Source organism: Dermacentor variabilis, chromosome 9, assembly GCF_050947875.1.
Source record: "Dermacentor variabilis isolate Ectoservices chromosome 9, ASM5094787v1, whole genome shotgun sequence".
Classification (NCBI taxonomy): domain Eukaryota; kingdom Metazoa; phylum Arthropoda; class Arachnida; order Ixodida; family Ixodidae; genus Dermacentor; species Dermacentor variabilis.
The window spans coordinates 147,827,586-147,852,674 of NC_134576.1; the positions used below are offsets into that span (position 1 = coordinate 147,827,586).

At 48.5% G+C, this 25,089-nt stretch overlaps 2 protein-coding genes and 3 long non-coding RNA genes across 5 annotated transcripts in view; 3 read left to right on the forward strand and 2 right to left on the reverse strand.

Moving 5' to 3' along the window:
- Positions 1-14,584, forward strand: part of LOC142557810 (uncharacterized) — a 50,789-nt gene extending 36,205 nt beyond the window's left edge. Inside the window, exon 2 of the mRNA XM_075669952.1 lies at positions 13,766-14,584. Coding sequence (XP_075526067.1) covers positions 13,766-14,362 — 597 coding nt within the window. The 3' untranslated portion in view covers positions 14,363-14,584. The remainder of the gene's footprint in view (positions 1-13,765) is intronic.
- Positions 1-25,089, forward strand: part of LOC142557808 (cyclic GMP-AMP synthase-like receptor) — a 221,676-nt gene that overhangs the window by 14,661 nt on the left and 181,926 nt on the right. The gene's annotated exons all lie outside the window — the stretch shown is intronic.
- On the reverse strand, positions 3,280-6,784 carry LOC142557804 (uncharacterized). Its single transcript, XR_012822845.1, has 3 exons — positions 6,424-6,784; positions 5,446-5,539; positions 3,280-5,352 (listed from the first exon to the last, which is right to left on the reverse strand). It is a non-coding gene; the product is annotated as an uncharacterized LOC142557804 (long non-coding RNA).
- On the forward strand, positions 18,716-24,328 carry LOC142557806 (uncharacterized). The gene is made up of 2 exons (XR_012822847.1): positions 18,716-18,982; positions 24,121-24,328. It is a non-coding gene; the product is annotated as an uncharacterized LOC142557806 (long non-coding RNA).
- Positions 20,981-24,817, reverse strand: LOC142557805 (uncharacterized). Its single transcript, XR_012822846.1, has 3 exons — positions 24,569-24,817; positions 23,170-23,282; positions 20,981-21,222 (listed from the first exon to the last, which is right to left on the reverse strand). It is a non-coding gene; the product is annotated as an uncharacterized LOC142557805 (long non-coding RNA).

The following is a 25,089-nucleotide window of genomic DNA, read 5'->3' on the forward strand; positions in this document are numbered from 1 at the left end:
TGTATCCTGTAATTTAATTTCTGGCCATGTGCTTGCAAGTCACGTGTCAATCTCCTGATTTTCCTGACAATCTTGTGTGATGTGCAGGCCCAAATAGTTTCTGGTGAATCCATGCAGGGTGTTGTGCAAGGTGTAATCTGCACTACAAGTGCTGCTTTGATATCTTTCAGTTCAGCTTTTCTAGGTGTAGGATGACCTGGAATGGTACTCACTTATATGGGGTTTAGCTTTATGTAGTGTCATACTACTGTTACACTGCTATTGCCATGCCATATGTGCCTTATGTTTGCTTGCAGCTTCATGATTTGCAACCTCCTCTGTGTGTTTGGCAGTTGCATATAGTCTCCTGGCCTAATTGTTTGCCCCCATATTCCACGGTATGGGCCTGTTGTGTTTCAAGTTCAGGCACTCCCGAGGTTGTGTTTCTGAAGGGAGGGGTAGTCGTCTTTGCATCTCATATGCTAGCTGGCATAGTATCTTGGGACGAGGTTCTGAGCTCTTGAGACAAAGAATTTGTGCTGCAGGCTGCAACTCTACTGTCTAGGTGCTTGTTCGTTAGCTCTTTCTCATAGAGGTCTTCAAGCATGGTAAAGTTGGAAAGACGTGTTATTACTACCCGATGCCTGTATTCGATGAGTTGTCTTTTTTGTGTGCTGCTGGTAATTCATACCGTACCATACCTTGGACACAAGCACAGCATCTGCGATTTTCTATAGTATCCACTTGTCCACCCCCATTATTTCGAGATTATTCTTTTCACCAGGTGTGGAAGTTGCGTCCAGGCATTACATAATTGTTTCATCCACGTGCTGGCTCTGCCGTCATGGGCTTACACTAGCTGAGGATTTGTGGATGTTGACTTGTGGGCATATTTGTCCAGCTATGTGGATCACAATGTGCAATCTGGGGTAGTTCTTGATTCCAGTTTTTCTTTTTTTTCCGACGTTGATATGAGCTGACTTATCAGAAAGCGAGAGGCCAGACTGGCCAAGAAAGTTTGCAGTGTTGTCGAGGGCTTGTTGCATCATTCATGATTTCTGTATAAGATAGCTTTCCCATAGACTGTAATACACCATAGGCTGTAGTGTTTCTTGTAGTATGCCCGTGTTGTTGGTGTGTGTGGGCCAAATGTACCTCCAACTCTCACCTGGAATTTTCTGCCTTTCAGAAAGTTACAGTTTAAGTGCTCTACCAGAAATGTTTTTGCTCATCATTCCTCTTATTAGAGCAGCATGAGGTACTGCTGTTAAAAGCCTCTTCACTCTCAATTCTTTCATAAGTGGTATTACACAATGTCCTGCAATAAAGTTTCTGCTGCTTATGGCCCACTCATATCTGCCAGAAGGGACAACTCTTGAAAAAGATTTTCTTTGTGCTATGTGTGCGACATATATGTAGTATGAGCATTCATGCCTTGACATTATACATCTGTAGAACCAGCTTCCTGACAGAGTACTTGCTATACCTGATCATGCTTATTTGTGCAGTGCTGTTGAACAATACATATTGATGCAATGAATATTTACACACTTGAATTATCACGAAACATGGTTGTTTTACAATTCTGCCCTTTGCTTTCTATTGGTGTTAGATTTTGCATAAGCATGCCCCCTATGCAATAGTATTTTGAGGTGTAAGGGTTCAATAAAAGGTGATGAACTAAGTCTAAGTGCAAGAGCTTTTTTTATCACCTATGACTCCCATCGAAATGCGACTTCCATGGCTGGCAAAACAACCCCTCGCCTTGTGTTAGCAGCAGAATGCTATAGCCACAGTGGCAGGTGAACAAATTGAAGAACAATATTTCTGTCGATAATTTTTTTTCTTGCCTGTATGTAAGTAAAGTTTGCAATAAGTTTGTCATTGCAAAAAAGCCCAGTTTGTGTTCTTTTATTGAATAAACCACATATTGTGCATAATTGAAATGCAGAAATTTGTTCTAAAATCCTCGGGTTATATATGTTCTTGCAAGTAGCATGGTATTTAATTACTTATAAAGATAGTAATCGCAGCCGATATCATTATATGGTTTTACACACTAATATATGTGATCACAAACTTATTAGAAACTTACTAGAAACATGTAAGGCATGAATGTTTCTGCACACTTAATCAGCCGTGAACGTGCAAGAACTGCTTGTACTGGCTGACTTCACTGCACAGTTTTGATTTACTTTTCTTCAGCGTGTCGTTTTATACTGTTTTATCCCCACAAGAACAGGCCGTTTGCCTACTTTTCGCATTGTTGCACGAGTTCTATATGATTGTGCAGGAGGGTACGTTGTCGCTGTGCCACTATAGCAAGCAATTTACTTAATCTACTAGCTGTACAGTTAATTACCTTGCAGAGCAAGTGTTCACACAGATGCAGTAAGGATACAAAGTCCGCAACATAGTCAATGTTTATTGGTTTCTGTGCAAGAAAAAAAAAATTATCCAGAGAAGAGGTGCAACTTAACGTGCATGTCATGTTTTATTCAAGCCACGGATTTAATGCTAACGTAGCAAATTCATTACGATAGCCTACACTTTCGCTCTGTCAAATTTAATAAGAGGCAATTAAGATAAGCTTTCAAGATGCATCGGGAAATTCATGCTTGAAAACCGACAAGAAAATGCAACTGAACGGTACCGCGTTCAGCGCAACGTTGAAACTTCGGGTACTTTGCTGTCTTGTCATTTGCCCTTGCCAAGGTTGAAATAATTCAAGCTGCTCCGTAAGCGCGATTTCTGCATGCTACTCAGCAAAAGAAAATTGTGACGACCTCGTCGTCTGCTGGGGATCGAACACCTCCTAGCACTGACAACTCGCAAGGCGTACGAAGCAAACGTGAAAATGCACTGCATTTGCTGTGTAGTGTGTCAACAAACGCATAGAAATCGGAGAATGCAATCTGCGGTACAAGTTTGTTATTCTTTCTTCGCGTACGTACCGAATTCGACGATCCACGTCTCCGCGCATTGCACTTGTCGTGCGAGACGCCATTTTCCAAAATAAACCGGCGAAATAGCTCCGTTGACAGCTCTCCGCGCAATTTCGACGGAAAATCGCAGCGATGGGTGCGACGGTGCGACTGTGCGACCAACCGGTTGGTCGCAGCCGAAAATCGGGGGGTCGGCACTGCGACTGCGATTTTCATCGCAAACGACGGAAATCGCACTTCCGGTGCGACGAAAATCGCATCATGTGAAACAGGCTAAAGCGCCATCCTCTCGTTCGTGCGCTGCCGCAAAGTCCGCGGTGGCGCTGCGGTCAGCTTGGCGATAGGGTTATGGTAATAGGGTGTCTCTACTGTAGGTGCCTCGATGCCAGCGCCGCCGTTCAGGGTGGAGACAACCTCAACGGCACCGCCATATTGAAGCACACAGGATCGGCTGCGCTAGCGTTCGTAACGGCGCCGTTCATGCTCTCGGCGCGCTTCGAGTGCTTTGATTTGGACAATCTTTTTATCAATATTGCACTGCGCATCTTTTTACTCATAATAGCCGTTTTAACATCCGAGGGTCGAAGACGTAATTGTACGAATTAATTCTAGGGCCCCGAATGGTCGAGGTTGAACAATTAGTGTGCCGTCAGTTGACTATCATTTTAAACAGGCTATCATTTTAAAGATCCGTTGCCCAGCAGGTGCTACCGCTCCGTGTGAGTGGAAGAAATCGTTTTTTTTTCTACGTGGTTTTTGGTTTTTCAATTCCTGCGCTATGATAACAGCCGCTCGCGCGCGGCGGTTGGTTTCGCTTCGGTCGCGCGACCTGTTTCCGTTTGTTTTGCTCGCAATGACAACCTGTCTGCTTTTTAATCTTTCAAAGTGTAACTGCGAGTTCCTCGCCTGTTTATTGCCCACAGGGGTGCAATCACATCTGTTTACAGGCTGGCGCTGGTACATACAAACGATGCCGCGTATACCAACGTTGCCACTGCGCCTGCGTTTTCTTTCACGAGGCCCATGAAAACTGATTGCACCTCATTGTCGGTAGGATAAACCACTACTGCAAGTTTTCCACTCGTTTTGTTTTTCTGACAGGCGCACAACCACCGAGCGTTCTTGCGTGCGCTCATATGCAGGCTTCGCTTGCGCTCGGGACATGGACACCGGTTGTTCTGCTACGATTCCTCCGTTTGTGAAGCGCATTTCTGCATATATTTTTCATTGTATTTATTTTACTCATGGCCATCTATACTCATATATAAATCATGCTTGTACACCTACACAAAAAAGGGTGAATTTGAGGTCATTAAATAACTGCAGTAATTCTTTCTTAACAATTTTAAATCCGAAATAAAAGTAACAGACTGAAAATTTATGCTTTGTGAAAAACAATCGACCAGAAAAGGTTTAGTAAAAAGCTGTAGTTTTAACGATGCCTGTGCATGCAATTCCTATTTGGCCTGCAAAATTGGGTGGTGATGGGCTAGGATGTTGAAAATAACTGCTCCCTAAAGGTTGAGCTTCTAGTGCTGCAGAACAATATGTAACCTAGCTTGTCAACCTCACCCCTTACAGACAGCAAAGGCAACAAAACAAAAAACAGTGCAAATTATTTATGTAATGTCAAGTGCAGTCGACCATGAAAAAACGCAAACTACAATACAAGTAAGCAAGACAGAGGGACAGATAAGTGGGGTATGTACAGGGGGGTTTAACCTTAAAAGGGAAGCATAAAAACAAAGCATGGAAAAAGATACAAATCTCCACATAAGCGAGCAAGACATAGGGGCAAAAGGTTGCTACGTGCACCGTGGTGTTACCTTTGCAACAAACATGAAAACAAAGCATGAAGAAAGATGCAAACTACAAAATAAGCCAGCAAGTCAGTGGTAAAAAAGCAGCTATTTACGGAGTGGTGTAAGATTTAAAGCAAAGTACTCTACGACAAGTTCACGCCAGCCACAGTCTTGCTGCCATAACCGTCGTCTGAATCATCAGGCTCGTTCAGCCAGCGGAGGTAGATACGCAGTCGCATGACAACAAAACGGCACATCAGTTTTCTCAACGCTTGGGTGGTCAGCGCATTCACTAGGTGGCAGAGAAACTGATCGCTCAATAAGGCTCGTCAATGTATTGATTGGGTGATCCAAATGACAAACATCATTTTCCTGTGAAAATTTCTTAAAGACACATTCACAGGAAGAAACAAAGCGCAGTACCGTATGGAGCGAGGAAATATCTTCATTGCTCTCATGCTCGACTGCATTTTCTTCGAAAGAAGAGGTACTATCTGGACTCAGTTCCGCGGAGTCTTCTTGGTCAGCGTCTGTAGCAAGTGTTGAGGAGGACTTGGTGCCTTCCTCGCCAGCAGGTCCACATTCGGCAGTTCGTCTCATAGGGAGTTTCCTTCGTTTAGGTTGAGCTGAATAATAAAAATAAAAAAGACATGTCTCAATGCTTATTGAAATAACTGCAAATCGCGGAAATAATACGCTCCACTACAACTATTACTCACGTCTAATGTCGAACAGCGTGGGCAGAGCTGTAGACTTTAACAGGCGACGTCCATCCTGCCGATTTTTCTCAAACTGATCCTCTTCAAAGTGGAGCTAAAGAAATAAATAAAACACCAAATGTGATTATTCACGTTTGTTTGGGCTGATACAAAAATACTTGTAAAAAATAACCAGTTATTTAAGGTGCTTAACAGAAAATGTTCATAAAAAATGTTGCTGTATTACCGAACCTCGCACGTTTCCAAACAACGCGCAGGCTACGACGGACGCCGAGCCAGAAAGCTCAGGAAAAATTTGACCCATAATGTGTGTTAGCTGCACGTTTACATGAGTACATCCTGCTTAGGTATTTATCTCCGTCACGGAATAGCAACCACGATCGGGAACGAACATGCAGGTCTGCTTACGAACAGCGTAGTGCAAATGTGCCCGCGATCATAACATCGGCTACGTCGCTTTCGAATAGCACGATGCAATTTTAAACCAATAAAAAAAAAATCCTGTATGCACTTTGACATGAGAGCCGCAATTATCTATTGAAATCTCAAAGAAAACCGCAGGGCTTCGAGTGGCACCAGCACAACAGCCGCACTCTCCCAGATGAAGCAGTGTGTGCCTTCAGTAGCAAATAACGAGCACTTAACTATTGGTTCGTCTATTTTCGCTTAACGTAAAAGTAACTCTGCTGTCTAAACAATAGCGACGCGAACTTTGCAAAGGAGACGCCAGTGCTTTCTGTGAAAATATAAAACAGGTGTGCGACGTTACGATTTTTTGCTAGTGTTAAATATTCCGCGAATCAAAATCACCCTCGTCCGACTCCATAATCAGGGCGCTGCTCGCGTAGAAAAGCCAAGTTCAAAACGAAAAACACGCTCGCGCCCGTACGTGTGCGCTGCCTATGCAACAGCGCCGCACACGAGTTTGCTTTAATTGCAAAATACGAATCAATAAGACTTAACTGTTTTGCAACTCACCTCGCAGATATATGAGCTGTCATTTGCGTTCCACCGATCCCGCTTTACTTGAGCTTCCCATTTCTTTCTTCGCTCTGAGTCCCGGGGGAAGCGAAAACAACGCAGGCCTCTACGTGTTGACCCGGAGCACATTGGCACACAACAGCCCGTCATGATGGCTCAGTGGACTTGACAAGCTTGTCAGTCATACAGTCGAACACTGTTAAACAAGTTGAACCACCAGCGAGTGCCTCGAACAACGCAAGCTCAGCTGTTAGCACCGATTAACTGCGACCACTCTGACCGCCCGCCGTGATTCAATATGGCGTCGCAGCGAGAAAGAGGCGGCGTGGGGGTGGTCAAAGAATGGCACCACCCTGAACGGCGGCGCTGGCATCGAGGCACCCTACTTGGCGATGCAGTTACAGTGTACATCTAGTACACTGTAATGCAGTCACACGGTTGCGCGCGTGTGCAGCTTCCCGCAGTGTCTGGCCGGCGCGACAGCGTCGCTGTTTCTTCGCGGCTGCCAAGGTGTTCTCTCGTTTGTGGCAATGTGTGTTTCGCTGCTGACATGTTAGTGTGAGTGCTGGACTTCGCCGAACAGATGAATTCCAACGCAAAAAACGCGAGGCAGCGTCACTGCTTCGCCCCTGGCTGCACGTCCGGCTATGTGTCGTCGAGGCAGCAGGGAGGGTGCTCTAAACTTAGGAGGGTGCGCTAAGTTGCATATTGCTTCAAGGTCGAACGTCTTAATTTTTTTTATTTAGTGGAATGGTGATATCCCTGCCTCCCAATTTCTTAGTGAGTGTTCAATGTTTAATGCTTTTCTTTCAAATATACACAGAAGCATGTGTAAATGTGATGTCTTGTATATTGAATTACCCTGAATGCATGATGTGCAGTGCTTTGCTATTACTACGATGTGCAATAAATTTTTGCTATGCTTTGTATTACCTATTCTGAACCCCATTCACATTTTTTAGGTGTAAGCTGATGCTTCATATTACTGAAACTTAAGGAGTGGAAGACACCGGCCAAAGAACAGCCAACCTTTCTTTCTCGCATTTAATACCCCTTTTAATTTCCTTTTTACATATTCCTTTACGCCCTGATAGGCAATAAACAACGTTATTAAAAAATGCAATCTACGGACCCGAAACATATTTCCATCCTAATTCTTTTGGTCTGTGTCTCCTACTGTCATCATGCACTATCTTGACCACACGGGACTCATTCGGACCCTTCAATTCCTAAAACTGAAAGGATTCGCGAATAACGCTTTAGATACGCCGATGTGTTACGCAGCAGATGTATTCGATTTTAATGGTTTTGTTTGCAGGGCTTCACGTGCCAAAGTGACTCAGGCTATATAAGAGATGCCGTAGTGGAGCCATGAAGGACTCTGTAAATTTCGACCACCTGGGTTTCTTTGACGTGTACTAACATCGCACAGCAAACGGGCGCCTTGTTTTTCGCCTCCATCGAAAAGCGGCCGCCGCGGCCAGGATGCCATCCCTCATCCTTGGGCACAACGATCGGGTGCCCTAACCACTGCACCACCACGGCTTAAAATTGCATTCTGTCAGCCGTAGTCACGTTCGACTAGCGTTTAATGAGCTAAACCATTGCTTGCAACAACATCACTGAAAGGCCGACGCGTTGCGTGCACGGCAGGCGTCCTTGCGTGTGCTCAAAGCGCGTACCATGCATCGCATTACGGCCAACAGCGCCACCTACGCCCGGCTTGAAATGGAGGAGCGGCTTCCATCCGCCGTTGGCGTCACCTCTCCCTTCTAGCCACCATAGCCGCGTTTATATATACTAGAAAGCTCGCCTTCCTGCATACGTAGCGCTCGCCGCCAGCGTTTCCCGGTAAGCATTACGGTTGCAGTTGCCGGGAAGCGTGAGACGCAGTCAGAGATCTTTGAATGCTCTCGCGTTCCACTTTTAAAGGCGGAGCTTAAGCGTCACCAAATTTTCGTCCATGCTCGGTTCGTTCGGCGCGCCCATCGTGCCCATTGCGCTCGTTCCCTGTGTAATTCCCATATCGCTTCGCTGAGTGTTCGCTTCCCTATCCGCTTTCGTGCGAGAGTTCCCGTTTAGGCCTAAACCAGCCTAAAGCCTGTCGGACAAGTATGGCTAAGATGGCGCCGGTCCGTACTCATCGTTATAGGCTTATCTCTCCGTACCACAAGCCGAACTTTGAGTGGGGAAGGAGTCGTTGAAAAATCCACCTACCGGTGAGATCTTGGTATCCTCCTGCGCCGCTTGGTGGTGGTGGTACAAACTTTATTTAGTGAAGGCTAAAAAAGAAAAGAAAATTAAGATGCCCCCGTTCCGGGGGTGGCCTTCAGGCTGCCGGTCGTGGCCACCAGATCATGCCTGGCGGCGACTTCCGCTGCCCAGATCGTTAGCCGTAGCTGGACATCCGGCTCCGAGCTGGCCAAAGCAGCCTCCCACAGCTGCGGACTAGATACATGCCAAGAGGCAGGGGGAGTGTTTCGGGCATGAATACAGAATATGAGCATAGTCTGCTCGTGGGTGTCTGCACAGCGTGCATTTGGGTGAGAAGGCACCGGGGTGAATAAGGGCAGGAGAGAGGAAAGTGTGGGCCTGTAAATGGCGCCACATGCTCTGTTGGAGCTTAGACAGGGATTTGTGAGGGAGAGGGAGGGATAGGCGAGAGTTGGGGTAATGAAGGGTGATGTCATGGAAGGTGAGGAGGGAGTCACGCGTGTCCATCCCGGAGTGGAGGGGGCCAGCTCGGTCTGTCATCTCGCGAGCGATGAAATTTGCCGCCTCGTTGCCAAGGTGCCCCGCGTGAGCCGGAACCCAGAGGAGTTGGATACGACGAGAAGGGGGAGGGGAGTGCTCAAGGATGCTGAGCGCGGAGGAGGAGATGCGACCCTTCGCAAAGTTATGGACTGCAGCTTTGGAGTCGCTGAATATGAAACGTGCCGGGGTAGTGGCAATGGCGAGCGCAATAGCTGCTTCCTCTGCGGCAGTGGAGGTGGGGGCAGGTATAGTGGCAACGGTCAGGGGAGAAAGTATATGGGAAGTGGTGGCAAGGGCGTAGGCGGGGTGGGAATTGTATGGCGCCGCATTGACATACACAGCGTTACGGCACGTTCACACCGAAGGCGGAGCGGACAAGCGGACAAGCGGATCCGGCCAAGCGGCCGCGGATTTTCCGCAAAGCGGAAAATCCGCGGCCGCTTGGCCGGATCGCGCCCGGACCGATTTTTTCCGCGCGGATAAGTTGGCCGCTTTGGCCGCAGCCAATCAGAACCCGACACTGCGGAAGCGCTGGTGAACGAATGTAAACGAATGTCTTTCTCTGGGCTTTTCGCTTCTGTTATTCAAAAGCGTCAAAACGGCAAGTTGGGCCACTTGGTTGGGATTCATAGTAAGGTTTGTTACAGCGCAACACAAGACAAGGACAAAAGAAGGTATAAAACGACGACACGGCGCCGTGTTGTCGCTTTATACCTTCTTTTTTCCTTGTCTTGTGTTGCGCTGTAACAAATCTTGAAAGTCGACTAGACAAGTGACGAGTAAAATGCCAACGATCTCGTCTTCTTCGTCTGAGCTTATTTTGCAGAAGTAGATAGCGGACGGGAGCGCGCCGACCCACGAAGAAAAAATATCGAAAGTGCGCGCACAAACCCAAAGTGCCGCGAGTTGGCGCCACATCCTTGAAATTGCTGATACACGTGATACTTGCTTGTAAACAACTTCACCCTGCAGTTGAATCTAACGGGGAACTATTCAAAGCCTTGGGTTTTAAAGACAGTGAAAGTAGAATAGACTTTGAACAGGTAGAAATAACTAAACGGAGGCTATCTGATTGGTGGACAATATCAACGCAAAAGTAAAGGAGTAAATACATAGGTATGCATGCATATAGAACCATTAAAGGCTAGGTGGCGCGCGCCGCCGCCGCCCGATTCAAAGGGTTGAGCCACAACCATCCATCCATCCATCCATCCATGCTAAAGAAAAATCGAGATGCCCCTCCTTCCCGGCGGCGCCGATAGCCAGACAACGCGGCCGGTCTGAACAGGCGTGAGCACTCGCCGCCTCGCCGCTTTGAAAATCCGCTTGTCCGCTTAGACGCTCCGCTTTCGGTGTGAATGTGTCATTAGACTGTGTGCCGTACTGGCGCCAGAGGGTGGAGGCACGGGCAGAGCGGCGGGCGGCGTGATGCTCAGGGTGCATGTTCTTGGGAAGAGGGTTGACAGTGAGCATGGAAGATACAGAGGAGGGTTGGGTTACACAGGCAGGGGACAGAGGGGTCAAGCGGAGGGAAGAGAGAAGGGCTCTACCAGAAGGGGTGCGAGAAAGGCGGTCGAGTTGAGCCGTGCGATGGGCCTCCACAAGCTCTGAAAGAGTATTGTGAACGCCCATCGCCAGCATACGAGAAGTGGGGTCGTAGGTGGGGAGCGCAGGGGCCGACTTGTAGGCTTGGCGGATGAGACAGTTCACGTTGTCTTCCTCGGCGCGAGAGAGAAAGGGGAGGGAGTAGACAAAGCGGCTGAGAACGAAGGCCTGGACAAGACGATGGAGGTCGTGCTCACGCATGCCGGTTAGCGACACGTTGAATAAGTCGGACGGTCTGGCGGACGGTAGTAGTTAGGCGGGAAAGGACGGCAGTGTGTTTGCCGTTGGATTGGAGAAGGAGAGCCAGAATGCCGAGGCAGGAGACAGAAGGGACCGGGTGCGAGTCAATAATGATGCTAAGGGTGAGGGAATAGGTGGGGGGCTGCCTCGAGCCGGGAGGAGTGGCGGGTAGCAGGCCAGCCATACTGCGCGAGCATGACCGGCAACCACGCCCGCCTGGAGGACGGCCTCCGTCTCTCCAATATAGCCGGTGGTCACCCAGAGGGTGATATCATCGGCGTAAAAAGCATGGGACAGGTTAGGAATGGCAGCGAGAGCGCGTGCCATGGGGAAAAGAGTGATGTTGAAGAGAAGGGGGGAGAGGACGGAACTCTGGGGCGTGTCCTGATTTGCAAGAGTGAAATTTGGAGAAGTCAGAGGGCCGAATGAAATCTCAGTGGTGCGACGGGCAAGGAAAGCCGTGATATAAGCGTGGATACGAGGACCCACGCCAAGGGTGGAAAGAGCATCTAGGATGGCGGAATGAAGGACGTTGTCAAACGCTTTCGCCATGTCCAGTGCCAAGACCGCACGAGTGCGCTTGGCGTGAAGAGGGTGAAGAACTTCTTCGGAGAGCTGGAGCATGACGTCATGGGTAGAAAGGGAAGGGCGAAAGCCAAACACCTAATCGGGGAAAAGGTGGTTGTCTTTTAGAAAGTTCTGTAAGCGGTCGAGAACAACGTGCTCCAAGAGCTTACCGAGACGAGAGGCGAGGGAAATGGGGCGGAGATTTTGGATGTCTATTGGTTTGCCAGGTTTGGGGATGAAAGTTACCTTAGCGTGGGTCCATTCGCAAGGCAGAGTGCTTTCATGCCAATGTTTGTTAAAGAGGTCAGTGATGGGGTGTCCAGATTACGGAAGGCCTTGTTAGAGATTTGGTAGGCCCCCGGTGTGGAAGTGGTGCGGAGCTTATGCAGCGCGGCACGAACCTCGCCGAGGGTGATATCTGCGTCGAGTGCAGAATTAGGGTTGCCGGCGCAGGAAGGGAGAGAGGAAGTAGGGTTGGTGCAGAGATAGCGATCACGAAGAGCAAGAAGAAAGCCGGAATCAGGGAGTGGAGACGAGTGAAGGAGGCGCGTCACGTCCCTACGGTGCGTGGCCTTGGAGTGCGACGGGTCAAGGAGGACACGTAGCAGAGCCCACGTATCCCTCAGCCCGAGGTTACCAGCCATGCGCTCGCAGGTCTGGCCCCACTGCTGTCTGGTGAGAAAGGAGCAGTGCTCCTCCATGTCCGTTGCCAGGCGAGCAAGGCGGAGGCGCAGCGAGTGGTTGTGTTTCTGGGAAAGCCAGCGGCGGTGAAAGGAGTGATACGCCTCCCAGAGGTGCAGGCGGCGACTATCAGCCGTGTAGGAGTGAAGAGGGGTGGGGAAGGTGGAGGTGGCAGAGGAAACATCCTGAAGCAAGTTAGTGGTCCACTGGGAAAGGTCTGAGATGGAGGTGGAGGCTTATTGCCGCGACTGGCGGAAGCGATCCGAGTCCACCACCTGCACCAGACGCTTGCGGGAGGAAGATAAGGCGGAAAGGAGAAAGAGACGGACAGGATATAGTGGTCGCTACCGGAGAGACCCGGGCGTTCGTCCACAGCGCGTCCGGGATATTTTTGCAGATGGAAAGGTCCGGATTAGTGTTCCGTTGTACGCTGGAGCCGTTGCGGGTGGGTCCCGCGAATTCGTTAAGGACGGTCAACTGTTCGTTCAGCACGAAGGCCCATAGCGCCAGGCCCTTCCTGCAGTTCTTCTGGTAGCCCCAACTTACGTGATGAGCGTTGAAATCCCCAAGAAATAGGAGCGCGTTCCGGTTCGCGCGTGAGATGGCGTTGCGGAGGAGGAGGGGAGCTGCAGGTGTGCGGGGAGCTAGGGCTGTATACGTCAAGGACAAAGAGGCTGGCATCTTGCCGCCGCCGGGGAAGGAGTTCCAAGAGGAGGTGAGTGCACTCCGGAAAGTCAAGCGGATGCTCGATTGCCATGTAGGCGCGATGAACTAGCGTGGCGACGCTCGGAGGTGAAGGGGAAGCAGGGTGGAAAGCTGTGTAGTCACGTAGTTTTACTGGGGAGAAGGTTTCTGCGCCGCTTGTCTTTCTGAGTTCAACGACATGACTCTCCTAAAAATTAGACTGAGCTATCTGCACTAATTATCCCTGCCTCATGGCCCCGTGGTGACGAGTCTCCCTTGGGGGTAACAAATTATTAGATGCGATGGCATATAACACTGGGAAACAGCAGATAAAGGCCGCATAACGCTTTCGAGCACTTGCTTAAGGAATCTTAAGCAAAAGTTGTTGTTCACCGACGTTCTTGAAACTTTGCCCACGCATCACACATATCAGATGCCCTTTATTCTCTCAAGATGTCAAAGCTGGCACGGTGAGTTCTTTAGAACATTAGGAAAACTTCCTGCATTGTTCTTAATTTTACGCTTATAAAACAACCCAGGTTATCTTGTATAAGTAATTTTCTAGAAATGCTGCAATTAATCTACACACTTGACACTTTCCATACATGTGCTCCCAAACAACACGGTCCACTTTTTGTGGAAATATAGAAGTGTCTGTGAAATGTTTCCGCCTCTGAATAGGAGGAAAAATTAGGCTTTAGCAATTTTCATTCAGCCCCTAATTAGCACACGCATTTTAAAAGTTTTCTACGCATTATTCCTATCATATAGCCCGTCTTAACAGATATGAACTCCGTTAATTATCTAGTTCTCCCAGGACACCGTGAAAATACGCGCACAACGCTCTACAGCTTGGCTGACGACGACGACGAGCGAGCGTCGGCGCGCGCTCTCGCGCATTCGTCGCCGTTCCATTTGCCATACGCACTCTTCCGTGCCGCGAACTCGACGCACCATGAGCGAGAGGCCTACCGACGTGGGCTCGGCGTCAGCTGGCCTCGGGCGACGCGCGGACCTTCCGCTGGACCTTGGCCCGAGTCGCGCCGCCCAGCCCGCCGTCGGCATGGGTCGGGGAAACCCCGAGGCAGGCGTGGGCCTGCTGCTGCTGCTGCGCCGCCGCGAGCAACGCAGCCTTCCCGGCGCTCCGCGTCCCATCGTGTGTGGCCGTCCGAAAGCAGCGAGGCCAGGCGCCGACAGTGCGACCTCGCCGAGCCAGCAGCCGCGGGTTGAGCGGCCGAACGCCCCGGGTACCTCGCCGAAACTCGACGACGGCGTGCCCCGGAGCCCGCTGGTCCCAGGCCGCGGGCTGCAGTGTGAACCGGTCATCGGGATGGGCCGGGGAAACCCCGACGCCGGCCTGCGCCTGCTGCGGTTTCTTCGCCGCGAACAGCGCGGCTTCGGCTAGACCACCATCGCCGCCGCCGTAGTCCTGCCGTTCTCGTTTGCCGTACGCGCGGATATCGTCGCGGCTTTTCCAGCAACCGCTGCCTCACGCGCCCCTGCGCCAACGCGGGCGCGTTGCACTTGTGGCACCTCCAACACCGGATGCCTCACGCTAAAGACTCCGTGACGTGTTTTTTCGAGAACGTGTTTTTTAAACAATAAATGTCTGCTAGCGGCGTGTCAACGCTTGTCCCTGTCTCTCCAATGTACCGTATAGACTCGTGTAAGGGCTGCACCCCAAACATGGCAGCCTAAAATTTGGCAGAGAAAATTCCAACGAAGAAGCAATCGCGTTCGGTGCCGCAGTGCCGCGATCGCGCATCGGGAAATTTTCGCGCGCAGCGGACTTGCCCGTGCAGCGAACAGATGGCGAGAGCTGCGTGTTCGCCTCTTATGCAATGTTACATCCACGGTGCCGCCGGATACCGGCGGCACCATCTTGACCAAAAGGTTCAGTCCCGTGTAAGGGCCGCACCTCGTCAAAATTGTGAAAAAAGAGTGCGGCCCTTACACGTGCATATACGTTATGTATAGGCGCGTCAACAGTTACTGTGAGTGTTGCCGTGCTGCAGGTACGTGAACAGGCAGCGCTTAGGAGAGAATATCCAGCCGGGCGGGAACAGTATACCCTGAAGGCCAGCATGATCCACGTTATCATGCACACAATGCTCACTGTTTCACTGGCCTCAACTGAATTGCCTTTGAAGGACGAGCTGCCTTGCAAATCCTTCGCCAGCGAGACAGAAAGAAACATAGCTCGGAAGACATCAGCAATCCCTCGTCTATTGCGATAGCAGCAGGGTCTCGGAGCTGGCACCGTCATTTCCTGAATTTCTTGTTGTCGCCTCGACATCTTGCGATGACGCGCAGAACGTCGTCATCCTCCGCTCTGCAATGTTGTCCGTTGTGGCATCCGAAATACATGCAAGGACTTTGAGGCTCCACAAACCACCCAATGCTGTTCGCCACCCAATGCTGCAGCAATGTTGCATTGCTGCAGTGGCCCATATGCCGAGCCTGCACTTCGATTTCATGCACAGAACACGCGTATACGGTGCCAGCTGCGTTCACCTGCAGTCGTTCTGCCGACTGGGAACGCGAGATGGCCCCCCTGCCATCACCGCAAGTGGGAGTCTTAAAAACGCGGCCTGCACGCGGCACCGAAAGCCACGCGAGCTCGCCTCGCGAGCGTTCGTCTTCTTCCGCAGCTGGCTCCGGTACTGCTCATCGTGAAAAAGAAGAGGCAAATTAGGATGGAGTTAATTAAGGCACTCGAACCCACGATCTTTGGTGGGAGTCAAACCCACCACCTTTGGTGTTAATTAGAGCGAAGTTAATTAAGGCAGCACTCGAACCCACGACCTGTAGTGGGAGAAAACAATCAATAAGAAGTAACAATGCATTCGAATGAGAATGCCAAGCAACCTAATGTATCTTGAGCGCGCACGCTTTCGCCTTCACCCTGTTTGGCGCACACTTTGCCGTATGCTAAAGTGACTCTCAATTTCTTAACCACAATCATGTTACGTTGCCCTGTCAAAAACACATTGATCAAAAACTGTGGCCTGGAAGGCTAGAAAAAGGTCATCTGCTGGCCGATCTGCTTTTGTCAGAAGTTCTGTTGGTTGGACGGCCAGTGTGTGCTGCTGCGCGCTGCGAAGCTGCACACACACGGACCACGACATGTAACGCGAAAAACAAGAGACGCTTCGTGTTACTGTCGACGTGCCCTCTTGGCAGCGCAACAGTAAACCGCATGCCACACTTACTTGCCCCAGTCCAAGTGTTGCTTTGTCGAAGGCGCCACGCGACTTAGACAAAGAGGGAGAGGGGACCGACCCCGGCAAGAACGTCGAAAAAAAAAAAAAAAATATATATATATATATATATATATATATATATATATATATATAAACTTCAATAAACTTCAAGTAAACTATACAAGTGCCAGGAACTGCTATTTCTCAACTATGTACAGGCTGTCCCGGCTAACTTTAGCCGGAGTTTAAAAATACGCCGATGCACTCTTAAGACGACGCGACCAAATGCATTTTACTGACTATTGTATGGAGTAAGTCACACTATATTTTGCATTCGCCTTAATTGCATAGTTACTTAAGATTTGTTAACCAACTTCTGAAGCAATAAAGTTACGCAAAAAATATAATAAGAAATTTGTAGAACGATTTGCGAAACGTCCGATTACACAGTTTCGAACTTTCTATCTATTAAGTACTGCTTTTTTTTTCAGCTTGCTGTAGATACCCGCGAAATACAAACATTTGGAGGGCGCTTAAGCTTCGCCTTTAAGAGTGGAACGCGATAGCATTAAAAAATCTCTGAATGCTTCTCACGCTTCCCGGCAACTGGAGCGTATGTAACCGCATTGTTGACCAGCAAACGATGACCGCGAACTCTATGCACGAAGGCGGGCGGGCGGGCTTTGTGGTAGAAACACGGCCTTTTGCGTGGGCCGCGATGCGGTAAAGCCCCTCAATTTTTCAAAAGTAGCGCCATTCTGATCTTTCCGCCACCCCGCTCTCCCCGACGTTTCCCCCTCCGCGCCTCCTGTCGCCCCAGTCTCCTCCGCTCCCCCATTGGCCAATCTGTGTCACTTGTGCTATCTTCGGCTGGTCGTTTCTGAGCGCTCTGGAGCGCTCTCGCGAGCGGCGTTGTCTTCAGCTGGTTGAAAGAGGGTGCGCGCCGTGCGTTCGGCTGGTTCTTCTCGATTGCTCTTCTCTATCTTGGAGCGCTCTGAGGCGCTCCGAGCCTTGACGTCGGAGCAGTCATCGAGATTGAAACGTCATCGCAGCGCCGCGTCGCTGCTGTTGGCGAAGGCCCACCGTAACCTTGGCAACCTAGGCCACTGCATACTGGCGTCTCGACGAACGTTCGTCCCGCCGGCATGCCCGCCGGTTTTTCCGGCAGCGCCGGGAGCTTTGGATAGGCGAAACATCGGACGTTGGCAGTAGTCACGTGGTTTCGCATCAGCAATTTCCTCCTCCGAGAGCGAGTTGCACGTTCGGCTTGCGCGCTTGTCCCCTACCTTTGCGCTCGGGAAACGACCGATCTACCCGACTCTGCTTCGGGGCATACAGGCGACCAGTCAAAGATACCATTGGAAGCAGGCGCCACGCTTTTGTATATTTTATGCGAAGCATATTAACGTAGGTTTCGGGCCTTCGCGCGACGCCCGGCGGTGGCCACCATTGACCCTGAAGTGGGGTCACGTGACATGACGTCACGTGATGACGTCACACAGGCTGCAGATGGGGCCTCATATCGCGCCGTCGGTCGCCTCCCGGCGGTGGCCACCATTGACCTTCAAGTGACCTTCAAGTAGGTCACGTGACATGACGTCACACCGGCTGCAGATGGGGCCTCATATCGCGCCGTCGGTCGCCTCCCGGCGGTGGCCACCATTGACCCTGAAGTGAGATCACATGATGTGACGTCACGTGATGACGTCACACCGGCTGCAGATGGGGCCTCATATCGCGCCGTCGGACGTCGCCCGGCGGAGGCCTCCACGCTTCGGTTCGCGCCGTCGCGCGCGACGCGGCGGCGGCGCCACCATCGCTGCATCACGTGATATGTGACGTCACGCCAGGGATGAAGCGGCGAACGCCCGCCGTCGCGTCAGTCTCTGTGCCCGCAACCGCGCCAGCGTCTTTGCGCCGGGCGTGTATGCGGTCAAGATGCCTCCAAACGCTAAGGATACGCTAAGGTTAAGAGGAAGCTTTAGCTCGGGGGCTCCTATCTAAATACATGTAAAAGGAGAATTCGTTTTTCTCGGCAACCACCGCACCGAATTTGACGAGGTTTGTTGCATTTAAAAGAAAAACTCAAAATGTAGTGACTGTTGGTTTCGAATTTTTGAGTTAGGTTGTCAATTTTTTATTAAAAAGTACCGAAATGTGAGTAAAAGTCATGTTTTTCCGACCGTCGAATTTACAACTGAATATGTCGGAAAAGAAGGCCAAAACGGAAAAACTAAAACCAACAGTCACTAGATCAATCTTAGAGGACAAATTTAATACCGCTGGTGGCATCATACGTGATGCATGTGATTGGTAAAACTAATTTTCCTAAAGCATGTAGCAACAAACAAACGAAGGCCTCAAAGACACTCTATCATGTGCTGCCACCTCACAGAATAAACTAAAACTATTCTTCGTATTGTATGGCCTTTGAAATTGCTGTCAAAATTTCCGCCTATCGTTTAACAACGGGAATCTCGGAAGCTGTACACGCGGAACGGTACACTTTTTGTGTTGTTTTCGTGAGGACTACTTTTTGCCGTCTGGGAAATAGCATTGTCCAGGCAAGAAAACACGTGTTTTGTGTTGCGGTGTCGTACCTGTAGGATTTCGCCATGACATTTGTGTACGCGAGTGGCAGTGTCGAGGTTGTGCAGTGTTCATTTAGGAACGCTAGAGCATTGTACGCACCAGCAGGTAGCGTAATATATGTGACAGCAGCCGGTATGCCGGATCGAAAGCACATGGGAAGGCCATGTGAACGACGTCCTGAGTCGGGAGCTCGTGGTCTGATTGAAACCGCTGGCGAGCAAAAATGGAATGTGAGAAGGATGAAGAAATTGCTTGCGTTTCGTGATGTCTCTAAACTAAATGATCCGCATAATTTCGATGTGGCTGAAACTTGCGAGTCCATGAAAAAGCTGTGGCGTGTGCAGTTATTCTGTCGATAGGGAAATAATATTGGCGCACTCAGGTAAGGTGCTCTTGCACGAAATACTGAGCACTCACCACCGCACAGTTGTATGTAAGCATAACTAAAGAACTGCCCGTGAGAAACCCGCGTTGTTCAACATTCTGCGCAGTGTGTTTTTGCAACTGTTATAGCTTGATTTGTTTCGATTTCTGCAAGCTTTAGAAACTTAGAGGTACACTAGTGTGAACGCTGCCGCACGGAATATGTAAGGGTGATTTGCAATAAGAAGCTGCCTGCGCGCGTTCGGAGTACTTTTATTCCTCAAGTGACTTTGCCTAAATATGCAATGGGTGCAGCTGCGTACACATTTTGCCACATATTGTCGCGCTCACTGCGAGTCGCAACGCGAGCGTCTGTTTTTTGTTTCTTTTCTTTTTCTATGAGGGCGCAGGCACGGCGCGTGGCTGCGCCAACGCGCGCGCGCACACGAACACACACACAAATAAAAACTGAAGAGCGATGATAATAGTGTTATATGACAACGGCACTGTACGCACCGTGTTTACAAGGGAAGTTGCACTTTTTTTTGTTAGAATAATTTACTAGTGTATGCCGTATCGCAACTCGTATTGAGCGCAATAGTGCATTTAACCTGCGTAGGCGTAATAAAGAAGCTTTCCGCATTACTAATGGCATTTGCTTGCGTGTAGATTATTACACATCGAGGTTTTATGTACCTGCGCTAGCGCGTACGTGACTAATTTTACAGCCTTACCTGCTCGGCTAGCTGAAGAAGGCGTCGAGTGGTGTGTGATCATTTGCAAGTTTGTTTCAATTTTTTTTTTTCATATAATTTTTGTTTGCTTGTTTTGGCTGCATGTTGAGTATTTGATCACGCTGCCGAGAGCAGAGGCCAAAGTGCTAAACGAATTTCTCTGAAGGCAGCGTGTCCAAGCACGCCTCATACATTCTTTAAAACTGCAAGGTCAAACAAATTGCTGCATGTGTAGGTCTCAGGATATAGGGAGCTTTCCTTGCATATCGGGGTAACTGTGCAAAAGGGAATCTAGTAATTTCAATAAGGTGCCAGCTAACACTTGTGTGCTAGTTTAGCATGGCGGTTAAGTGTCACTTTTTTTGCTGCTAATGTCCTGCCAAGTGTTTCGTGTGTCCTTCTCGAGAGGCAATCCTTTCCAAATGAATATAGTCTTTCATTGAATATGTAGCAACTACAAAGCAGAGGTGCCTTGGCAAGAGATACATTTTGAAGGGAGGAGTCGAAGAGCAACAGTGCACAAATGCAGGATAATCAGACAGCTGGAAGATGCAGCGAGGTGGAAACCGCACTGTGTGTTAGTATCACACCTGCTTTGTAGAGTCTCACAGTAGTAGGGTTACAAAGCCCTGCAATGCACTATGCATGACTGCAGAAAATTTGTAGCCAGTGCGGATTGAAAAATGCACCATTTCTTGTCTTGCTCACCCCATTTGAAATGTGCCGAGTGCCTGATGTGCTTGTAAAGGTTACCATGGAGAGGGACGCCCCAATGAGGCTATGGCATGTCGCAGCAAACAAACGTGGGTGCCATAAAACTATTGTGCTGCGAGCAAGCGCATGAAGAAACCTGACTTTGAACACAGCCGTGTGAGCATACATGGCATGGGAAAAAATGTGTACCTGAAGTAAGGGTAAAAAGTAATATCATAGTAAGAGACATACTACGGATGTCACCGATTTGAGATATGAAATGCATAGGCGTGTGTATACTCGAAGTATGCTATTTTATGTAGGATGTCAATAATTCGACAAAAACAAACCATACAGGATTAGCATTCGCAATGTTTAGATGTCGTGTGGGGTCAGTATGCTGTGAGAATTAGGTCGAGCTATTCAGAAGTTGCAGCGTTATTGATTTTAAAACAGAGCTTTTATTCGTAGTGGTGATGAGCCAAAAGACAAGCTGCAACACAATTAGCGAGTACCAACAGGTGAAGATGTAGCCTCGTGCACCAGCGACAGGCAATGGACAGTCTTCCCAACGGTCATGGTGGGGTGTGTCATTGCAAGGTAATCAAGTAGGCGTTATTCATGCTGCAAATGGCTTGAATAGTCATCGTAGAAGATATCATTTGGCACGTGGAAATAACCTGGAAAAGGAAATGATGTAAACAATACAGGTATTGCATATACAGCGGTCAGTAGTGTGCATGTACAAGAGTCAGGATAGTTTTATTTCTGTACACAGCACATGTAGCAGGCATCCAAAAGGAGCGTGTATGGCACTGGACTGTCGCGCACAATATCTAACCTATGTTTCTCCAAGCTTGCCATCATCAATTTCTGCATTTCTGTACAGATTCAGCGAAAAGAAAGAATGCAAGTTTGGGCATGTCGGTATGCCAGTGTAACATTTTAGGGCACACAAAACACACAGTGTGACAGTTGTGTGCCTGTGTCCCTGCATCTTGTGTGTGGTGCAATGTCCAAAAGGTGAAATGAATGTACAGGACCACGAGATGTTTAGAGTGGCATGTGGGAGCATATGTTTTCTTAGGGGCAAACATTAATGTAACAAAAGACAATCTGTAGCAAATTGTACCCAGGAAAAAGACAATGAATGCTTTTGAAGCAAACTTTGAGCAGTGCAAAGAAAACGAGAAGAAAGACAAGGAACAGGAAGAAACAAAATCATGAACTAACTCTCACCAGAGTCCTACTGAACAATAAATGTACATTTCACGGCCAGCCAAGTGCAGTTAAAAAGAGACAGAAGAAAGGGAATTACAGGTGAAGTTAAACAGTAAGTAAAATCCTGTTTGATAACCCACAGTAGCCAACAGGGCATGTAAGTGAGGAGATAGAAAATTAGACAGACGAAGAGCACAAGCACAACTGCAACGGGTTTCTATCTCCACACACTTACACAGCACGGTTTTGCTTGTGGCAGTGTGAGCACAAAGTGATGCTACAGCCTCTTCTAAATGTCTGTTGATCTTACGAACTGTAACGGATGCCTTGTCACCATCAGCTGCTATGGCTTGTGGCAGTGAGGCTGTAAATGTGAAGATGGATGTGGTATGGTGCAGCCATAGGACAAAGTGATGCAGAGAATAAAGTAAATGTTCCCATACTGTGTTCCAAGTAACGATGTGCAGAAACACACATAAAGATGCGCATGGACATCAACATGCTGTGTTAGTTTGCAAGTACAGGTTCAAATTGTGTTTAAATCCATGCAAATTGCAGTTATTTGAAAGAGTTAAACAGCACGTTCCATTTCGAGAACATCCAGAAATAAAGGATGTCGCAACACTGCAGTTTGTACAATGTAACACAGTCTAACATAGCAATTGTTTGTGATGGTGTACGTCAAGTGATGATGTATACAACCTAACGCTGTGTAACACAGCAGTATGTCGTGATTAATGCATGCATTTAATTTCTCTGGATGCCTCGTTTACACTGTTACAGCAAATGTTATTGTCCATGTGTCACGTGCAAAGAGATGGTTGCCGAACAACATGTTTACGTTGTCATAGCAATTGTTAATAACCAGATTAATGTGATATGGTCAAGGCACATGTAATGCATGACACCATATATGTTGCAACGGTATTATTCAATAAACAGCGTTGTGTGAGTTGAACTATGTGTATGTATCTGAAATGTTTTAATCAGGACTACACCTCACACTGCTAGGTCAACACGTCTTATATGACCAAGGTACACCAGGAAGCACAAGCAGGGTGTTATTAAGAATGATGCAAGCCTCTTCCAGAGAAACAATAACATTAGAAAAAGAGAGAAAAAAAGAAAAGCAGGGAGGATGACTGGGTGGAGGTTTGCTTTACTGCCCTGCAGGGAAGAGGGGGATGGCAGCATGAAAGGAAAAAGGAAGAGGTACAGGTATGTTTCATTCGCACAGCAGTAGAGGGAGGGTGCCTATAACCATCCTTTTATTTCATGGTAACATTGTCCCATGATACCCTTATTAAGGGCTTGTGGCCTTCAGCTTGCAATGAATTTTCATTGTTGAACACATGACATTGCTGTTAATGTATGGGTGACACCTAGCAGGAGTATAGCAAACATACCCAATCACCTGTGTGTCGTGTGTCACACTCCAAGGCCACCTTTCGATATGAACGGCAAGCACGGTGGCACCTCCAAAGCAACCGATAAGGTAATTTTTGGGCTGCTGTGTTATCTGTAAAGAAGAAGTGTTGTGAGCAGACGGCATAAAGAACGGCAATTGTGTATACTTAACATGAATAAAGTAATGAGACTGACCAAAGCAAACTGGTGGGCTCCAACACATTTCTGTTGTGAAGTTACAAAGGATGTACGCAGACACAAGCAAGCAAAACAATAAAATGACATAAAAGAAAAATACCAAGCTAGCTCGAAAAACAATTTAAGTTGGCTGAAGCAATGAGAACTAGATGTATTACAAAGTAATCTTACATTTAAGCTCGCTTGCGGAAGTATGGTTGACAAGAATTGTTTTAAAATGCACCTGATAGAGTAGTCACGTTGACTGCGACACTGTTTTACTGTAGCGCTGCTGAAGTTAGAAGAAATATTTGAGAAAAAAAAATTTATTCATTTCTTCACTGGATGCACAAGTGTACTTGCATATGAGCACGTATAAAAGGCCCATAGAAAACGTGCCGAAGTGTCGCTGAGAGTATGCTGTCGTACGCGCAAGAGTTGTTTGCTACTTTCGTTGAAGAAAAGCTGAAAGCATGGGTACAGTCATACTTCTAGTCACCGTACGACCCCAATATATCGCTCACCCTCCTCGAGTCCGCGCACTTTCAGGTCTAAAAAGTGCTTCAAGCCGTCGCCCGCAACCCTACGAATCGGGCTACATTTAAAAACTAGTACTGGAAATTGCATGCAATATTTATTTGTACATGCTGTTGGCAACATGACATCTATATCGCTCGAACGTGTTATTGGCTCAAATGGCACGTTTCATGCGATTTTGTATATCATTAGCGCCCCAAATAAGTAACATTTTTTTGGTTGTGGCAAACGTGCAGGAAATCGTACGATCAATTATGGCGGTCGGCTGCTTTTCACGTCCTGCACCCGAGAGCAGTGGGAGGGCGGCCTTCCCGACGGCGCGTGCAAGTACCGACGGGCACTGATCCTAGAGGCACGGGCCGTGGGCCGTCGCCGCAGACTCCGTGACTAGCAGCGCCTTCACGACTTCTCCCTTGCTGTCAATAAAGATGTTTCTATCATCATCCCACCGCCTGTTCCTGTGGCATGTTCGGTTCATGAATTTTTATTGTTTACTGAGCGATAACGGGGAACATGTTTCTCTCCCCCGTCGGTTCATGAAGTTAGTACCTGAGATGTAGCCTTACCGCTGCTCTGGGGGTAGAAACCCCAGCACGCGGTAACTCATGAGGTTGTGGTACGCAGCAAGAAAATATAAACTGTAATAACAGCCATAGCCATAACGACATGAAAACAGCAACTTACGTGAGAAAACGTGCAGTCCGCTTCATGCCTCGCGCGTTCTTTGCGTCACACCAGGTGTATTCACTCGAACGAAGATAAAGAGAAACTGACGGAATGACGACAAATGGCGCACGCATTGCTCCGTACCAGCATGGTACGGCAGGAACGCGTGAAATGTAATAACCGACTTGAGGTACTGCAGTTGCGCACGGTGTACCATGCACTCGATGTACACCACTACGGCGCCATTGCTACACAAGACGTTGTTTAGTGTTGTTACTTTCAGCCGAATTGCCGTATGATATATTCAATGGAAATGATTGTTTAAAAAGGGTTTTCAGTCGCTTTAATGATAACATAAATAGTAAATTACATGTGCTGAGGTGCAAGCGTAGAAAACAAAAGGGCACCAAAGTAAGCGCGTCGATTACGTACATTGGCACGGAGCAATAGCAGACGACACCAAAGGGTGTGCTTGTTTGACATGTCCTTGTGCATAGCATGGGCCAAAGTAACGGCCCCGAGACGCAGTGTGGATTTAT